This window comes from Anas acuta, chromosome 2 (assembly GCF_963932015.1).
Source record: "Anas acuta chromosome 2, bAnaAcu1.1, whole genome shotgun sequence".
NCBI classification, from domain to species: domain Eukaryota; kingdom Metazoa; phylum Chordata; class Aves; order Anseriformes; family Anatidae; genus Anas; species Anas acuta.
In genome coordinates this window covers 41,351,646-41,371,452 of record NC_088980.1, presented here as the reverse complement: position 1 = coordinate 41,371,452, position 19,807 = coordinate 41,351,646, and the positions used below count along the sequence as shown (strand labels likewise).

Here is a 19,807-nt window from a genome sequence, read left to right as displayed (position 1 = left end):
TAGTTTTGCACTTGCAAGTTTTAAAAACCCAATTTTCCTTTTTATTCACAAGTCAACACTACTCCTTTTATGGAATTTACAAGTGAAAGCAGTATGTAGTCTGTAATACAGATCAATTGTCTGCATTCTTTCTTTTGTGGGAGGAAGCTTTAATCTTTGCTTGGCATTGATGATCTTGTATTCTAACCGTGAGACATTCCACTTTTGTTTCATGATGATGACATTTTGATCATGGAGAATGCTTATTAGAGTTCCTTTCCACAGACTCCATCAACAGATTCCTCCCTTTAGATTGGATGATCTCTGTTAGGGAGGAACTTCTAACAAAGAACAGAAACCACTAATTTTCCAATGTAAAATAGAGCAGACCTGGAAAATTTATAGCTCCTTGCATTTTTTTATTTATTTTATTTTTCTCTCAAAACACAATCTTACTAGATGTTGAAAATGAGTAGTAGTTGTGATAAAGCAACACACACCACTACATTTTTTTTTCTCCAAATTGTCCACATAAAACATTCTTATTGGAATTTTTAGGGTAAAAAGTGAATTAACTTTACAACATCAACATACGTAAATAAATAAAAATGTGACTTAGTATGTGGAATAATTTTTTTCAGTTAAAATAAGAAAAATCTGTTTTTTGTGTGTCTTTATGAATAAATGTAGAAAAATGTTTATGTTCAGTGAGGTATATTAATATTTAATCTCCGAGTAACTTAGTGTAAGTGAATCAGAGAGAGGTTTTTTCTTTGGAAGCCCATTATTAATTCTATTATATAAACTTAAAAATTATTAAATTAGCCTGCTCCCTCCCCCTTTTTATGTTGTTTCCAACACTATTGGAAAATCAAGTCATGCATAATAAAAACGGAATATTTCTATCTACAGATTTTAAGCAGTGCATATGTTTAATATATAAAGGCAACAAAATGAGCTGTCCTGATTTTAGTGTTGTCATCTACAGCATCGACAGGAATTGCTGTATCACAAAGGAAGGTGCGTCAGATCAGTGACCCTGTTCAGCAGATTCTTATTCAGCTCCACAAAATTATCTTCATCACTCAAGTATGCATTACCGTTTCTTCTGACATTCTATCCATTTTAGTTATTTGCTGTTGTCAAAAAGATGATACTGCAAAGTACTGCTAATTTAGTTGCTGTTCTTTAAAAACAACAGAACTTGACATTTTTGCAGATGGCAGGATGTTATAAAAATATATCATTTAAATAAAGACTAACCTCGAATATTAGTGTGTGGAGGATGGCAATAATTGAGTCATAAAAAAAATAAATCATTGGTTCACCTCAGAAAAATAGATTGTACTGTAATTTATTTTTATAACATTTTGTCATGTTAGCAATATGGATATTTTAGGTGACTACTGTATACTGATGTGAAGAGTACATAAAATTCTTTCCACTATATTAATATTTTCTAAGTAATAATTTCTATCATCAATACGTAGTAATAATTTCTTAGGATTTCTAGTGCAACAGTTCTTATCCTGAATATTGTAATTCAAATATTTTGAAAAGTTAAAACAGTGTTTTTTTACAAACTTCAGAATTATTTTAAAATTAATTATGAATGTTTCATGGTGAATTCCAAAACAAAAATGGAGGTGGTTATAAATATGCACTGAACTTTCAACTAAAAATACAATAGTAGACTTTTTGTACTCCAGAAAGATGACTGCCATTCAGTTATTTGCAAAATTTGTTGTCATTAAAACAAACAAACAAACAAACAAAACAAACACATCATTTTGCTGTCTAAAAAGAATAGTTTATGCTTAGGAAATCACATATATCACATCAGGGGATTTCAGATTGCAGAGCCAAATTTATATGAATTTGTTTAAAACATAATAATGTAACTAAAATTAGGAGCATTTTACATGTCTTAAGCATTTTTGTTATTGTTTTGAGACTGTCAAATATATTGAAATAGGTAATACAGGAAATTAATTCTCATGAACAAAGAAATATTAATATTATATGCTATATTACAAGTGTGTCCAAGATGCTTATTAGTGAACCTACCCTCTATGGTGAAGAAAGGTTTCTCAAGTGACCTACTAGTTAGTGCTAGTTCTCATAAGTGAGAGCTAACAACAACGTAGACTTGCTTGAAATTGGCCATTGAACAACTTTGATGCTTTCAGTGTCAGTTGATCTCAGAATGAGAAGGCAGAGAAACCAAAGTCCACATCTGTACTTGGTCACTGTGCAACATGCTTCTCTTGTGCTTGGTTATATTCTTGCAAATCTATGGTAGAATATATATATGTATGTATATATATATATGTATATATATATATATGTATGTATATATATATATTATTAATATATAATTGTTTCCTACAATTCTCTATTACATATTTCAGCTGACAATTTGAAACTGAACTTTACAAGGGAGAGTTCTTTGCTGTTAGGTCTTGGCAGGCAAAGCAGCCTTCCCAATCCAGTTTCCATGGGAACAAGAGTTGGACTGATTTGTTGGAAAATAATGTAAGAGGAAGCTTTTAAAAAGCTTTATGGCCATTTTTTAAAAAACTGATCTGACATCTGATTTCATTAAAACAGAACTTAAAATTGAACAGTAGTGCCTGAGGCAACTCTGAGTTTCTCATGCAGTGGATTTGTCCTTTATCACTGTTGCTTCAGAATATCCCAGTATGTCCATGGTACATTAACTGCACATAGTTCATTGCAGTGGCATGTAGTTTATGGAGTGTCTTACAGGCCTTTCCTAAGGCATCATTTTTTCCTCATATATAGGCCAATGAACGTTCAACATCTGACTTAAAGCATACGTATAAGGTCTCATCTACACAAAAACACAGTAGCATCTATCTGTAACAGACAGCTGTATGCAGCCAGATGTCTAATGAAGTCGTTCAATGCTTACAATTTAACCTTGCCCTTAGTTTGCCAGAGCAAATCAGGAGTGTCTCCTGTGAGGCCAATACAGCTGTTCCAGATTGATAGCCATCTTAGAACAGTAGCTTGTATCAAAGGGAACAAAGTCTTTAAAAAGTATACTGTGATAGTGTTTTGAATATGAATCATTAATGGTGAAAGCTTCCTTGCATAGTCAAGAACCTCAGTCAAGAATTCAGTGGAGTGGCACTTTGTGAATTTACATTATTGATGTGATTGTAAAGAGTATACTAAATAATAGAAAATAATTTTCACAAACACTGTCTGCGGATATAATAAACTATACAGAAACAGTGTAGGAGATGGTTTCCAAAGGGTGGTACATACCAAAGAGTGGTCATCAAAGAGAGGTGACAGATGTGACTGTCAATATGACTGCCGCTACCAACAGCTGAAGCTTTACATTTACTCATAAAATCATTTTAAAATGATTTTATAATCAGGGAGGCAAATCTAGTATTAATCATACTAGGCTTAATATAATGATTTTTCAAGGTTAGAGGGACTTGTATGATCTGCCAAGCCTAACAGAATGGGTAAACTAAGAAAGATTACTAAAATATGTCATTAAATCAGGTTTTGTACTGTTGTCTGTCACCATGCTATGAAACATTAATGTTTCTTTTTGCAATGTAGCTACTTTTTTCAGTAATGGTACTGCTGATTAGGCGATCTTTAGGGAGCTGTAATTGAGTGGTGAAAACGTTTGTTTCTCTGTGTTGCATAGCTTCCTCCAGCTTTGCAGTGCAACTTGAAAAGGAGAGTCATTGAAAGATTCAAGAAGTCCCTCTTCAGTCAGCACAGCAGTCCTTGCAATCTGAAATCAGAAATGAAAAAGGTGCAGTACATCAATTACTGTATTTCAAGTTTGTCTCTGATCGTTACAACATGTATTGTAAATGAAGAGGGCCAGCAAAAACAAAATTAATCTCATTAGAGCTCAGAAAGCAAAGAGGAAGGAAAATGTAACATTTTTTTTTTTTGTGGCAAAAGCTGATAAAAATAATATAACCTCTTAATTTATATAAGCTCTTCATAATTTATTATTAGATTGGCAATATTATTCATATTATGGAATGTCTTTCTACTTGAACTATGAGCTTTCAGAAAGCACATAAACTGCCAAGAGTATCTTGAATATTGAATACATTCTCCCATAATGGTGTAGTATCAGCAACAGTTTAGAATCCTCAGTTTAAAAATACTGCAGATTTGCAAAAATTGCATGGCTGAAGAACCATGCCTGTATGTTTTCCAATGACATGCTAGACATTTTCCAAACAGGAAAGAGCTAGTGACTAAAATTCCTACCCAAACCATTCCGTGATTCTATGAAATCAGAATTTCTAAGTGTTCCTTCAAAATACCCTGAGAAGACTGTAGTCAGCAGAGCATCTGAAAATAGACTTCTGTGTACTGTGGGAGACTGTGGAACTATTTCATTTTTTTAATTGATGACAAAGCAATTATTAGATATGTTGCTGTATATAAAATTTGGTGACAAGGATAATTGCTTACCATTCACTTCAGATGTGAGACATAATACCCCTTTCTAACCTAATTTGCTTGTCACCTATTTGCACTGAATTGTGGAATCTTCCAAGGCATTGTTACAGAATTTATTCACCCCAATTACTAAATCTGCTCGCTCCTTTTGAATTAAGTTATCTGAGGTGCTTAAGCTCCGTGGAGTGGCTATATAATGTTTACATTGTTGTGTATTTGAAAGATAGTTAACGATGCTTCTTAGAGCCATCAGTTTCATGCAAATTTGCTATTCTGTAAATCAACCTGGGATTTATGTTAAACAATTCCCATATTTCAGTCATAACATTAAATCTAAGGAAATGTTTTCTATTAATGTATTGAGTGGGTGTTTCCAGGAAAGGGTGCCCAAAAATATGAGAAGAAAAAGGAAATATTTTTTAGAAAATTAATCTAATTTTCAATTTCCCAGAAATAATGGAACCTATTTATTTATGAATGGATAAATGCTCTCAACTGTAAAATTGTTAGCTTCAAAACTATTGAATTTGTGACTGAAGAAAATGGAAGAAAAACACTATTTAAAAAGTAAATGATAGTAAATTGAAGATGTTTGAAATGCTGACTGCAATTCTGGGTATTTATACCTCAAAGGAAATAGAAAGCAGCAAAAAGTACAGTTAGAAGGATGGGGAACTGATAAGCATTAATGAATAAATAGGACATATTTTAAGTCAGTAAGAACAAATACATTTTGAGAATTTTACAAAAATCACCACAATAACTATGCAGGGTAACATGAATTGAATTTGGAAGTAACGAAGTGGTTTATACAAAGTGCAGGTTGACAGATTGCAGCGTTCACTAAGTGACTTGGGGGAGAAGAAGGTAGAACATTCATAATTGTGTTCACTACTTTTTCATTAATCTAAAATGTATTGAAATCTCCTTTGACTTCTGATAGTTTGGGAAACATAGAAAGAGGCAGACTGCCTGTCTCAGATTTACATAGGAAAGGGTAGACTGCTTTACAGAAGTCTGATGTGTTGGCAAAAAGGAAGCGTGGAGATTTCAGGTGTCCTTTGCTTCTCTCTTTCTCTCTTGCTCTCTCTCTCTCTCTTTTTCTTCTCCCCCAGCTGCTCCAAGGTTCTCCTGAACTGATTGAGCCCAACATCTTTACAGCAGATTGGCGTGCGGTACTTCTCTCATCAGCTGCAAATACATTAGCACCAGATGATAGAAAAGGTAACAAAACAACAAAATATTGGTAGTGGCATATGTTTCTCTAATAAAGGATATTGTACTGAAGTAGAAAGAATTCCTGCTCTGATCTAAAAGCTATCTATAGAGACAGGAAAGTTATTGACTATACGAATTTTCTGATCATTTTTTTTTCCCTGTGTGTATGTTAGTTTGTTTTTCGATTGTTGGTGAGGTAAGTAGTTTACCATTGTGGAACATTCTACTAAGAGAGTATATTTTGAAATTAAAAAGAAATAGCAAAGATACCAAATAACACATGGCTCAACCACGAAAATTAACAGAAATTTTTGTCACTGAAAATGTCCTGCTTCGGATTTGCCTGTCTTTTCATGTGATTTTTAAATAAATTCTATTTAAACCCTTTGTTGTTCTGTCATGTTTAAACTAGTAATCCTGACATGAGACAATTACCTATCTGAATCAAACCCTAGAAACTTGGAGAGAAATGTACATGCTATACTACACCTTTATAGTGTAAAGAGTGTACGTATACTTTAGAAAATAAATAGAGCCAAATATAATTTGGACTAGAATTACTCATTGATAAGTCATGAAGTCAAACCTACTATCACAGGCAGCATCCAAGGTGGGGAACCATAATTCCTAGCTCAGAGACTTGTTCTGTCATTTGCCTCTTTGTGCAATACAGCTAAGAAAAATATTGAAGGAGCCTAAGGGAAATGCACAACTTGCATTTTGTCATTTGTGCCATTTCCATTCTTCTAAATGCAGAAAAAAATATGGCTGCAATTCATAAACTAGAGGACATAGTATGGTTAAAAACTTGTTCCGGAAAGAAGGGTAAGAAACCTTGGTTTTGCTGGCCTTTGTGTTGAAATTGGCATATAAATTCCACAGATTATTGTAAAAGTAAAGAATAATACTAGGTGTTGAGTGTGACATTTGGATAAGAAACAAATCCCTAACAGTCATTTAACTTATGAACTTTATTTTGTTCTTAAAAGAAAAAAAGCAACTTGATTAGGTGTTCAGTATTGGTAATTTTTGATTCTCTTAACATGCAAACGATACTTTTGTCCTCACAGTTTGCTGCTGCAAGTGTACCCTTTTTACTATAAACTGCAAGTGGGGAAGAATAAGAAAGTTACATTGCTATGTTCTTTTACATTAAATATATATATATTTAAATCAATATTTTTTCATCAGTTATCACATTTTATAATGTGATATCACATTTTATAATGTGATAACATTTTATTTTATTTTATCACATTTTATAATGTGATAACATCTTGTGACTCAAATGTTCATGGAATACCTTAAGATCCTTCTGCTTTTGCCAAGGGGTCATTGTGATCAGTGGAATAAACTGCTGATAACCTAAATTAACGATCATCTGACATGTCATTAGAGAACTGCTAAAAAAATAATGAAGAACCATAAACTCCAGATTCAGTAGTATAAAATTACATGCCTCTTATTTTAAGGTATTGTTGGCACTTCTGACATAGCAGAAGGGATGACATATGAACAATTGCAGGTAAGCTTTATATATATATATATGTATTAATGTATTTTATTGCTTTTAATAAAGGTAATTTACTGAAATTAATTTCTTTTAATTTGTAGACCATAATTGAAGAGATTCTAGAGGAAAGTAGTTACTACAATTTCTCTTCAAACGGGTGAGTCTGAGTGTACAATTTGAAAAGAAAAAGTTAATTAAGATGTGCTAAAAGTTAACATATCATCTACCTGTTTGAATGATTGCAATGTCAGTTGAAAGTTAGTGCAATGCATTGTTATTATAATACATGGATGCATGGACTGGAAGAAATTTATATGGTATATTTAGTTAATATAAGCTGTTTTGACCACATGGCCACATTTGTTTCCTTCACTCAGACAGTAGAGTGGTAGACGTTTGGCAGCAATCTCCTTAATTTTTTGTTGAATAAAACCAGAGATGAATGTAAGCTTTATTTTAATAGAAGTATATTTTATAGGGCTAAAAGGATGAAGCTAGCATATATAGTAAAGCGTTTGAGTACAACTCAGAAAGCAGAAAAAGTAGTTGGTATCACAAAAGTGCAGGGGATGAAAAAAAAAAAAAGGGTTTTTGAAACTGTGTGTATGCCTTGTCATAGAGATGGTAAGTCTTCGCAGCAAGAACCCTTGGAGAAACTCAAGAAAGAGAGTATATGAAAAATGTCCATATAGTCCAGAACATAAGCTTAATGTTTCTTGTTCTCTTTACCTGTTAGCTTGTATTTATTACCTCGGGTATTCTTTAGTGAAAAAAAATAAAATAATAATTCACTGCTTCTACCAGGTCTTCCTTGTCTTTGCAACAATCAGCATTTTAATGCCTGGGAGACCACCTGGGAGTTATCTTTTCTAAAAACAACAACAAAAAAATGACCAAACAAACCAGAAAAAAAAAAAAAATCCTCTAAATTCTGATATTAAGAGGTTTTAAGACTTTGTATTTCCTGGTTCTTCACTAATATTTTTCAGTTATCTGTTATCTCTGCATTTTTTTCTGTGTGGAACTATTTATTGACTACAGCTAGAGAAGTTTCAAATGTTAATCTGAATATTTTTATAGAATACTCACTAAATTGGAATTCCAGCTTACAAATATCTTACAGCTGCCAGTCGTTAAGTATTGAAAAATCATGATTCAGAACTCCCAAAATAAAATAATAATTTGCTCTTTAAACCTTCAGGGTAAAATTGAATCATGTTTACAAATCACTTTTGCAGCTATGAGGTCTAACAAATGTTAGTTTTTAAATTTTTGTCCTGATCACATGCTCCCAATATTTGGAGCTGTAAAAAAAATCAAATATTGTGCAACTTAGAAAAACAATATGAAAAAGGCTGTCCTTTTTAACACTGAGATCTAGCAAATGTACAAATGTGGTGTGTAGACATTTAATTCACGCACTGGCAAAAGCATCTTATTGCAATTTACTTTAATGATGCAGATGTATATTGAATATGGGCATGAGTATTTTGCACAAACTACTATGAAAATAAGAAATCTATTAATAAAAATGTAAAGGACATTTAAAGATTACAGAAAAAATATGTTAGTAGTACTTACAATGTATAACACAGGAATGCCACATGAGACTAACAGCAGTACAATAATTAACATTGTTTTTTTTTGGGGGGGGGACTTTGTATTTTTCCTGCTGTGCCAAAATTCCTTACGGAGTTGTTGTTCTTCAGAATCTTAAGATATTTTTGTATGTTTTGGGAAATTTTGTTTCAGAGGAGACAAAAGTATTCTTCATAGCCACATGGGATGACAGTGTAGTATAGGATTTTTTTTCCCTATGCCATATTTATCCTGTAGGGGGAAAGAGCAAGTAGTACATCTTCACATATTCATAAAGGCTGGAGAGGAAGGCCAGTGAATGCTCAACATCTTTCTTTACATTGTGTTTCCCCTGAGTCATACAACTTCTCCAGTAGTGCTGATAATGTGTTATTCACAGGCAGTGCTGATCTGTACTTCGTTCATGGGGCTTGTAGTAAAGCCAAAATTGATTTTAGAGTGGGAGAAAGGAATGAAGTGAAATCTCCTTAGAAATTTAGAAGTATGTTGTCTAAATTTGATGTTGTTTGCTTGGTTTTGCTGCTTATTTACAACTGTTAATGTGTGCATGTAACAGCTACTGTAGACTTTGACCTACTCCAGTGCATGTGCGTCATTCTAGCATGCCCTAGCTTTAGCTGGCAAATGCAGAGCAGCCACACCTAATTGTTGATCTGTCACTAGCAGCAATACATGCTCTTGATTTTTCACTATGCTGTTGAATCGTGTTATTTGTCATAATGCATAACTACATTTGGTTCCCCTGTCACTATTACGTTAATTCTTTTCTGGACAATGTTTTACTCCCAAATAATTAATATTTTTCCCTCTCTGAAAATTAGTACACCGTGCTTTCATTGTCAGGAACATCTGTCTCTGTTTCCAGAGGACTTACCATATTTTCTAGAATATGCTTCACTCAGTGCTATTTAGAGCTTTCAGCATTTTTTTTCTTCTCATACTTTGTCCATGTAGTCAAGCAGTGCAGTTTCAATAGCTTTTGAATTCTTTATGGTTCATTTGTCTAGCAGACATGCTAGGGTTCTTCCCAACAGTTCTCCAAACAGTTTAAGCAGGCTAGAAGGACAAACCTCAGTATGCAGCTTGTTTGGGACTTTCACAATGGACATAAAGAATGGTAGTGTATCTAGCAGAAAGGCAGATTACCTTCCCTTCTGCCCATAACACAATTCTAGGTCTTCTGATAGAATTGTGAAAAAAATGAATTCTAAAGGAGTTGCATCTTTGTCAGTGACATGGATGGTGGGATCGAGTGCACCCTCAGTGAATTTGCTGACACTGAGCTGTGCAGTGTGGTTGACATTCTGGAAGGAAGAGGGGTGCGGTGCCATCCAGAAGGACCTGGACAGGCTTGAGAGGTGGCCCTGTGCAAATCTCATCATGTTCAACAAGGCCAAGTGCAAGGCTCTGCATCTGGGCTGGACAAATCCCAAGCACAAATACAGGCTGGGCAGAAAATGGATTGAGAGCAGCCCAGAGGAGATGGACCTGGGGGTGTTTGTGGGTGAGAGACCACATGAGCTGACAATATCGAGTCCCTGAACCTCAAGGCTGGGCTTGAGGGAACAGAGTCCTTCCCACTGTAAGTGAAAAGCAGGTTCAAGACCACCTGATGACTGAACAGGTACAAATCTGTGGGGCCTGATGACACACATGGTCTGAATTTTTGGGTTGACCCATGTGGTGCCAGGTGTTGGACTTGATGATCCTTGTGGGTCGCTTCCAACATATTCTATGACATGCATCCCAGGGTCCTGAGGGAACTGGCTGATGTAGTTGGCAAGCCTCTCTCCATCATGTTTGAAAAGTCCCAGCAGTCAGGTGAAGTCCCTGGTGACTGGAAAAAGGGAAACATTGCTCCAATTTTTAAAAAGGATGGAAAAGAAGACATGGAGAACTACAGACCAGTGAGTCTCATCACGGTACCTGGGAAGATCATGGAACAGATCCTCCTCGAGGCAATGTTAAGGCACATGCAAGACAAGGAGATGATCTGAGATGGCTAATATGGATTCACCAAGGACAAATCATGCCTGACCAGACTGCTGGTGGCCTTCTATGATGGAGTTGACTGCATCAGTCAACAAGGGAAGACCATCTGACTGACAATTGCCTACCTGGACTTCTGTAAGACCTTTGACAGAGTCCCACATGACATTTTGATCTCTGAATTGGAGAGAGATGGATTTGAAAGGTGGACTAGTTAGTGGATAAGGAATAGGCTGGATGGCCACAGCCAGAGTTTTGGTCAATGGCTCTATGGAAGCTAGTAATGAGTGGTGTCCTGCAGGGGTCCATCTTGGGACCAGTGCTGCTTAATAACTTTATCAGTGATATAGACAATAGGAGTGCACCCTCAGCAAGTTTGCAAATGATACCAAGCTGAGTGGTACAGTTGAAGCAACAGAAGGAAGGGAAGCCATCCAAAAGGAACTGGACAAGCTTGAGAAATGGGTCTTTGTGGACCTAATGAGGTTCAATAAGTCCAAGTACAAGATGCTGCACCTGCGTCGGGCAATCCCAGACATGAGGACAGACTGGAAGAAGAACTCATTGAGAGCAGCCCTGCAGAGAAGTACCTGGGGGTTCTGGTGGACGGAAAGCTTGACGTGTCAGCAATGTGCACTTGCAGCCCAGAAGGCCAACTACATCCTGGGCTGCATTAATAGAGGCATGGCCAACAGGTCAAGGGAGGTGATTGTCCCTCTCTGCTCTGCCCTCATGATGCCCTACTTGGAGCTTTGTATCCAGGTCTTGGACCCTCACACAAGAAATATGTGGACCTGGAAGTATTCAGAGCCAGGCTAGATGAAGCATTGAGCAATGGTGGGAGGTGTCCCTGCCTACGGCAAGGGGGTTGGAACTAGATGATCCTTAAGGTCCTTTCCAACCCAAACCATTCTGTGATTCTATAAGGCTCAAAAGTCTTCAGAAAACATATGAGAAAATCACAAACTTAATTGATAAAGTTGAAATTTCCTAAAGCTATTTCTTCATTTCAGGGACAATTTCTTCAGGATTTCTGAACAATTTAACTTGACAGTGTCAGTTCCATATGTTGGAAAGCTGCAAGGAGAATTCTGTTTTGGAACAAAGACTTCCACAGCTGTTGTGCAACAACATGAGACATGTGCTTTTGCTAAAAGCGCTATTAAATGCAGAAGAAATAGCTTGATGTCATATACTGTACTAATGCAATTTCCTACTTCATCATGGAACAGGCTTTCTACAAAAAACATTCTTAAAATATTTTTTATTTACTTTCTTCTTAGGGGGGATTTTGTGTTTAGTGTTTCTTTCCTGTCACTGTTGCCTTTTGCTGTTCCCCCAGAATTCCAGGAATGGGACACTAAATCTTAGCTGGAGGCAGTGACATGAAGATTGTAGCAAGATTAATTAACTGTATAAAGGGTTAAAAATGATTCAACCAACTTTATTTGGTGTGGATTAAAACATGAATTCTTTAGAAAATGAGACAGGTTCATAAGAAAAATATCATGCTTTCCCCCATTTCATTATAATAGTAATTACTATCTCAATAGCAGTCATTTCATTTCATAGGGATTAATGACCAGCTGAGGATAATGACCCTCAGCTTTATCTTGAATAATCAACTCGTGCTCATTTATCACTAATGTCCTGAAATTATTCAGAGCTCCAATTTTGTTATGTATTTATACAGACATTTGGTAAACATGCATAAAAAAATGTAGCATTTTGAAATTATTCTAATCACACCATTTGTGCCAGTCTTTCTTTTTTTTTTTTTTTTTTCCTATTCAGATTTAATATTATACCACATAAGTGAGAGGCACCTTGCTGTTGAGTCTGTCATTTATGAATAGGACAAGAAATATTAGTTTCAAACTTTCATCACACTTCTTCATATTGGAGTAGATATGTAATACGGAAATTGATGGAGAAGTCTATTTTTAATCAGTTGCATTAAGAGACTTAATCCAAGCACAACTCACTTATATGATAGAAGATTTGTCATATCATAAATAAACAAAAATAGCAATGGTCAAAGACAGTGGTTGTGTTCAGCTGGGTGCCATAGCTCATATAAGAGGTCTGCTTACAAGAGAAATCTTCCAGTATTTATTTCATAGGACAAAAACAGTTGCAATGCAGATAAGAATAGATGGCAAAATTGTTCATAATTAAGTGCATATATTAATATGTTGTCAGTTATAATTTTCATATCTTTGTTCAGTGAAATCTTTTCCATTGTTATTGAAGTTTTTGAATGAAAGAAACAAGCATTCATGTACTTAGGGCTTTTTCACAAAGAGGAAAACTGTCAAGTCTGGTTCTAATGATAGCTATACATTTTTAACTACTCAAAGAATAGCACAAGGTATTACTCACAAAAGGATAATATAGCTCAGTAACGACATAAAATTCTGAATTTTGGCTATTTGAAGCAGCTCTCATTTGTGACTGGGGCTATAGTCCATGAAAGTCCATCTGAAAATACAAATGTATTTCTTGTTTTTTTTCTGTCTGCAAATTCTCACCATGTCGGCTATTTATTCTTCAACACTATTCTGCTTGTTTAATTGTGTTGCATGACCAAAGAATTCAAATTTTTTTTTAGCTTAGTTAACGTTTTTTTTAATGTTATAGAACAGACCAAACTAGCCAGTAGATGAAAAGTATGCAGCTCCAGTGCTTCTGAAATCTAAAGTGAATTTTTTAACTTTGTGATGTTTTCGCGATTTATGACACTGCTACTTTTTTTTTTTTTTTTTTTTTTTAATTTTGGTACCACTTTCTGTTGATGTTGCCTGGCATTTTCTGTTAATTGTTTTCTTCTTCCAAATGATAGTCCATGTTAATTCTTACTTATTGTATCTCATAAACACAAAATAATATTGTTTTGGCCAGGAATGTTTATCTAAGTTGTACCAGCAATCTGTTGGTTTGTTTACCACACTCTCCAGTGTGGTAAAAAAACAAAAGCTCAGCAGTCCTGCTTTGTTTTGTTTTATTTTGTTTTATTTTAAACATCTGTGACTGATAGAGTGTTTGATCTACTCAGTTGCAGGTCTGTGTGGCACTGTAAGCATGCAGCCCTGTTCCCACAGAGCAGCATTCACTACACTGTTTAAGCTGACTGTCCTTCCACTGAGAGGCAGTATTGGCTTACCTTTCCTAAATAACATACTCTACAGAAATTAGAAAAAGGAGAAGTAAGATGAAAACATGGAGTCACAATTGATTCTAGCTTCAGTTTCATCCAACTCTTAGGATAAGGCAGTGATTAACTTCTGTCACATTGATGTATAGAGTTCCAATGACAATGAAATATGTGGCCAAGAGGTGGGTTGAAGACATTAACTGAATAGAGTTCACCACTGCATATGGTGATAGGCATACTGCACCTTTTTGTGCTTTCTAGAGACAAAAACTTTATTAAGTTGTTACAGCCACGCTAGTATTGGCCATACTCAAAAGAGAAGATATGTGAGAAGTGCCAAGACCTCCTGTTAATAGTTCAGTAGAGCTCTAAAGATATATTGACATAAAATAGAGAAAATTTATGCCTTAGATACTAGGGTATTAGCACTTGCACATTGCAGAATCAGATGGCCAAATGCAAAAAAGTTACTGCTTGCTGAATCTTTAGAGAATTGCAGGAATGTTCCTATCATTTCAGGGATGTGTAGTAGTCCAATGACACAGAAGGAGGATTTTAGTTCTTCTGATACTACAATAAAAGAAAAAAACACTTTTCTCCCTTTGGTTAGTAAGTCAGTCTAATTAAGATTTTTATTTCAGGTTCTTTTCTGTGAACCAGCATGATAGGAGCTGTAGCATAAACTGTTTAGAGCTCTAGCAGATAGCATCAAGATTACTAGATTTTGCTAGCATCAGGGCTGCTACATATAAATTACTTGGATTTAGAACTTGGTTGTAATTCATGAGATTGTGTTGGGCAGAGCAGAGAAGTGATCCATGAATCCTTCTGGTGTAAGTACCAAAATAATCTGATCCTGTGGCAGGACTATGAATGATGCAAAACATCTCTCTTCACTCAGTTTGCTGAAGATTCTCTTTAGCAATAAGGTAGGCAAGGAAGGAGGTGCATTTCAGTTCTTTTGCTGAAAAAAATAAATGAAGACTTGTCTGGACTACTATAGAATTTTGGATGCCTGGTAGGTACTGGTTCATTGATACAGTTCAGTGATGATACACAAAGTAAGTGGTCTCCTAACAGTGGAAATGCCTGAAGTCCACACTGTCTGTAGAAAAAGTGCATGTTTATGAAGCTGTCTGTCAGCATTTGGACTGTGGGAATGACTGTTTTCAACACTAGGCAGATGGCTCTGATCCCTTGCAGAGATCACATGCCCTGAGCTCTCAGACGTTCTTATATGAGCTTCCCATCTTTGAGTGGAAGCATCTGTCATCACAGACTTGTTTGGCTGAGTTAATATGGGTGTGCTCTTGCAGTTCTGAAATGGATCTTTCTACTAGTTTAAGGAAAAGATTTACTCCGGGACTGACTTCTGTGTGTCTGAGATATCTACTTGGCAGAGTTCTTGTACAGAGCATAGATAAAGTCTGTCAAATAACATTAAATAAGAAGGCAGATTCCTACCCAAGGCAATTGAAAAAGCTTGCTGTAGTCTGGAGTCATCCTTGTGCTAGCAGAACTGTATCTTACACAGCTTTTTTGAACAATATACTGAGTTGAAATGAAGGGGAAATTTCCCTTCCTCCCCTTCCTTCCCTTCCTTCCTTCTCTTTTATGGTTTGGTCCAGCTAGGTCAGTTTATCTGAAAAGAATATAATACCTTTCCATGTCACAGCAAGATGCAGTTAAAAGGAGTTTGAGGGATAGGCTTACTTTCTTTTAAGTCTAAGTGCAAGATAACCTGAAAGTTTTCTAACAAATGAAAGCCATGACTGGCCTCAGTGTTTAGAAATCACAATCATTCAAAATTAAAACATTTTTAACTCTCTCAAGATATCCTGATGACTGGTAGGATGGTTGATGATTGATTGTTAAACAGGTTGTTGTTTTGATATAGCAGTGTAGGATACAACCAGAGTTATTCTGGGATGTCAGTATGCTACTAACTGTCACAGTGTTCCTCAAAATACTGTAGTTGCATTACTTTTCCATGAAGACTGCATTTTTACCAATAGAGCTTGGATTTATAGATAAGGGAAAGCCAGATCTTCATGGCTCTGACATAGTAATCCTTAAGAGAAGATAATTCTTAGGCCTCATCAGCCTGAATTTTGAAATTTAGTTTAAAATATTTTACTTAAATCTAATTATCTGGAAATTATGAAAAATCAAGGAATAGCTGTTTGTCTTACTGGAATTTTGTATCTGTAAAAATGCCACGATCTCCTGAGTTTTCCACGTTTCCATGGAGTCCTGTAGCTATAGAAATCTGTGCTACTGAAGGAGCTGAAAGACTTTAGCTTTTAAAGCACTGGATGAAGATATTAAAAATATGAAGCTTTGCCCTACACTGCTTGCCCACATTAAAAAAGAGAAAAGGAATTTAGTGATATTTTATTAAGTGTTGCATTAGAACAAGGATTTCAATTTTTGGCCAAGAAAGTACATCTTTTGTCACAAGTATGACTTTAACTGTTCTCTTAGAAATTTGTGCCAATGTAACCAAGTTATAATTTTAAGAAATCGCAGCATGTATATGTTGAACAGTAGTCTTGACGGAGCACAGAAATGTTATCAGATCAAGTCTAGACATCAAAAGTTTACCTGATCATTGAAAAATAATGTCTGTGCAAAGAAATAACTAGCGACTGATGAGAAGGCCAGGAAGTGAGCAATAGATAAATCTAATGCAGAGTCAAGAACAGCAAGAGACAAAATACAAGAATCCTGGAGGAGATACTGGTATGTGGAAGGGAAGAACCTGTGGCTGGGACAGACCAGGTGAGTAGAATGGTTTTCAGTAAAGCCAGATGATAGAAAACATAGGCCTACAAAAGAGCCATGCAGAAAAGCAGGCAAGTTCAAAAGCTGAGACAGAACGTTGAGCCTCTGGCAACTGGAGCACTCAAGTGCAGTGTCCTTTCTTATGCTGTCAGAAAACAGCATGTGTCATCATCATCTGGTGCTGGTCCTCATGTGAGGATAGCTACCTATACAGGCTAGAAGCTACTTATTAACTTAATGACGGAGTCTGCGCATTGCAGTTAATAGTTTCGGTCTTGTAGATGACTTGTGTGGGTGATACCACAACAAAATGCCTGGAGAGGGGTTCTTTTATGGTGTAAAAATTAGGAAACAACATACACAAACCTTTATGTTAAGTATTATTATTAACTATATTGCAGAAGTTGTGTTTGAAGAAAGGTATAGAAAGTACTCTTCTGAAACATGGTAAATATTTTTGGGTTGTGACTACGTCCTATTTTTTGCACAGATACAGTGCCTCATTAATTATTATGTTATCCACATATGGGGCTGAATGAAAGTTTGCTGTCAGCCTTTTGTCTGTGTGTTTTCTCTTATGTGTACTTGGTTTTCCATCTTAAATAATGACCTTTCAGCCTAGGGATTTAAATGTAGCAGAAGTTATTTTTCATATGTTTCATTTCCTCATTACTTGAACACTGCTGTATCCTTCAGTACTTCAGTAATCAATGTAATGCTCTGCATCCTGAGAGGCTGTTTGTATAGAGGCACGTATGAAAGGGCTTTGGATATCTGGGTTATACTTGCTGTAAACTTATGTCAAGGAAAATGTTCTGAAGAGGTTTTGCTTTTGAAATAGAGACAAAAGGGAAACACCTATTTTACTTTCTCACAACACTGTTTATGAGATGAAGTCTTTTACATATGTTAATAGGATAATTCTAATAATATAATTCAACCTGATTCTGAGGTAGTCTTCATCTCTATAAAGTCAAAAGAAGTGGCTCGAACACTTTCTGTGCTAATTTTCTGTGTACAATTCTAGAAAGGAATTAGAAGAGGAGAAGGAAGTGATGTTAAAGACTTTCTTTCAGCTAGTTCTCCATTATGTTGAAGTCTCTGGAGGTGTTACATCAGCAGCATAAGTTAACACTGGCCTGCAGATGCAGTATGTTGCATTCGGGCCTCATTGATTAGCTGTGGGAGACCTTTGCACCATGCTGCTCTAATTCTATTTGTATGCAGTGCAGACAAGTCCATAAATTTTGAGTCAGAGGATCATTAGGCAAACTAAATCCCTGTGTATAGCATAAATGATAGAATTTCACACAGAGATTTCTGCATCAAACTCTGTTCTAAATTCTGAACTAAAATGTTTATTTGGATAGACTTATGAGGTTCCTTCAATTGTGCGTTATAGTCATAGCATGGTAGCTTTCTGCTGATAGTGCAGAGATTGATCCCAGACCTGGTGAGTGTGAGTAACAGGGAATTCTTAGTTCCCACACATATTAACTAGCTTCTTTTTCCCCGCAGGTATTTCTACTATCCAATGAAGGACTATCCAGCAAAAGAAGAGAACTCATAATTCTGAACAAAGAGTTTAGAACTGTTTCTGGTGAAGTCAAACTGCCTGTGTTTCAGCTGATGCTGTCTGATTACCAAAGGGGGCAAATTTTGCTCGTTAAATAGCAATGAGAAGGAATTCAAGTGTTGGACAGCTTCAAGAAACCTTGTGATTTTTCAGGATGATACTGTTAACTTTAGCTTTGTTTACAGCATAAGCACTTTACACAGAACCCTGTGAACAATGCTTCCAGGTTTATACATTATGAGAAAAACATTACTCCCAGAAGTACGTACCTTTTTTTTTTTTTTAAAGAATTGCTGCATAGTCAAGTTTTTCATAGTTCAAAGCCTGTAGCCTTATTTATATCCACTTATGTCTTCCGAGGGAAGAAAAAAGCTTTGCAATATCACCAGACAGAAAATATACGTAGGTTCCCTGTATGAAAATTAGAAACAGATTAAACATTGAAAATATGATTTTAATATTTAGATTTTCTTTACTTGCATTTAGGTAGTTGCAAATTCTAATGCTTGTATGACATGTTAATAGTCATTATTTGCAACTGGCATAGCACCTGGAAGGACTGTTATTTTAAAATAGCTGTTTTTACAGCTATTTCAAAATGTATGTATATTATATGTCAATGTTTAGGCATGAATTTTATAGATATGTGTATATGAAGTGTCATATGCATATATTTTATATACACGTTCATTTATTAACAGATTAAATGAAATACATGCTTTGCTAATCAAAACTGTAACACTAAAAAGAACTTTGAGAATTTGAGTATTTATTCACTCTATATTAAATGGAGATAAAAATCTCACTGTAGCAGCAAGAAGTTTTTTGTGTGTGTGTGTGTGTGTGTGTCTACAATTCAGTAAGGAATACTTATAAACTACAAAGGCTTTTCTATCCAGTTGATGCTGTGGCAATCTGAACTGTTGAAAATAACTGGAAAGTGCTTGCTGACATTGTTGAAAATTATTAAAGTTATGGTCATCATATGATTATTCATAAGTAATTTGATACAGAGGTACAATCTGTGCTTTTCAAAGGCTGACAAAGATTGTTCCCCATCTTCCCCAACTCCAGTATTTTGTTTTTAACTACAAATTGCTAACTAGCATTCGTTTCCTAACAACTCAAGAGTATTCAAGGTATTATTGCTATTCAAGGTATTCAAGTAATTCAAGGTATTATTTCATCTATAATGCATGACTTACAATCCAAATTGTGAAGTGGTGAAAAAGGACTCTCTTTTCATATACATACATGTATTATGCAAAAAGTCATCAGGTGCTATCTTTATCTTTTTTCCTTGAATGGAGAAAAGGAAAGCAGTATGGTTAAATCTGATGGATTATAAGGTAAATCTACACTGTATATGGCTGCCATTGGAACTGATTTCACTGGTCTTTTATCCTAAACCTTGATATGCTAGTCCTACTCAAATTGCATTTCAATTCTCATGATCAATTTTCATTAAAATAGTATGAAACAAGTCTACGCTTAAAATTGTAACCTATTTTAATATCTTTAT

General features: G+C 35.3%; 1 protein-coding gene across 1 annotated transcript in view; it reads left to right on the top strand.

Moving 5' to 3' along the window:
- Window positions 1-19,087, top strand: part of NEK10 (NIMA related kinase 10) — a 101,869-nt gene extending 82,782 nt beyond the window's left edge. The window contains exons 31-36 of the mRNA XM_068674428.1: window positions 968-1,068; window positions 3,674-3,784; window positions 5,568-5,676; window positions 7,143-7,195; window positions 7,285-7,340; window positions 18,228-19,087. Coding sequence (XP_068530529.1) covers window positions 968-1,068; window positions 3,674-3,784; window positions 5,568-5,676; window positions 7,143-7,195; window positions 7,285-7,340; window positions 18,228-18,279 — 482 coding nt within the window. The 3' untranslated portion in view covers window positions 18,280-19,087. The remainder of the gene's footprint in view (window positions 1-967; window positions 1,069-3,673; window positions 3,785-5,567; window positions 5,677-7,142; window positions 7,196-7,284; window positions 7,341-18,227) is intronic.
- Window positions 19,088-19,807: the final 720 nt, after the last annotated feature.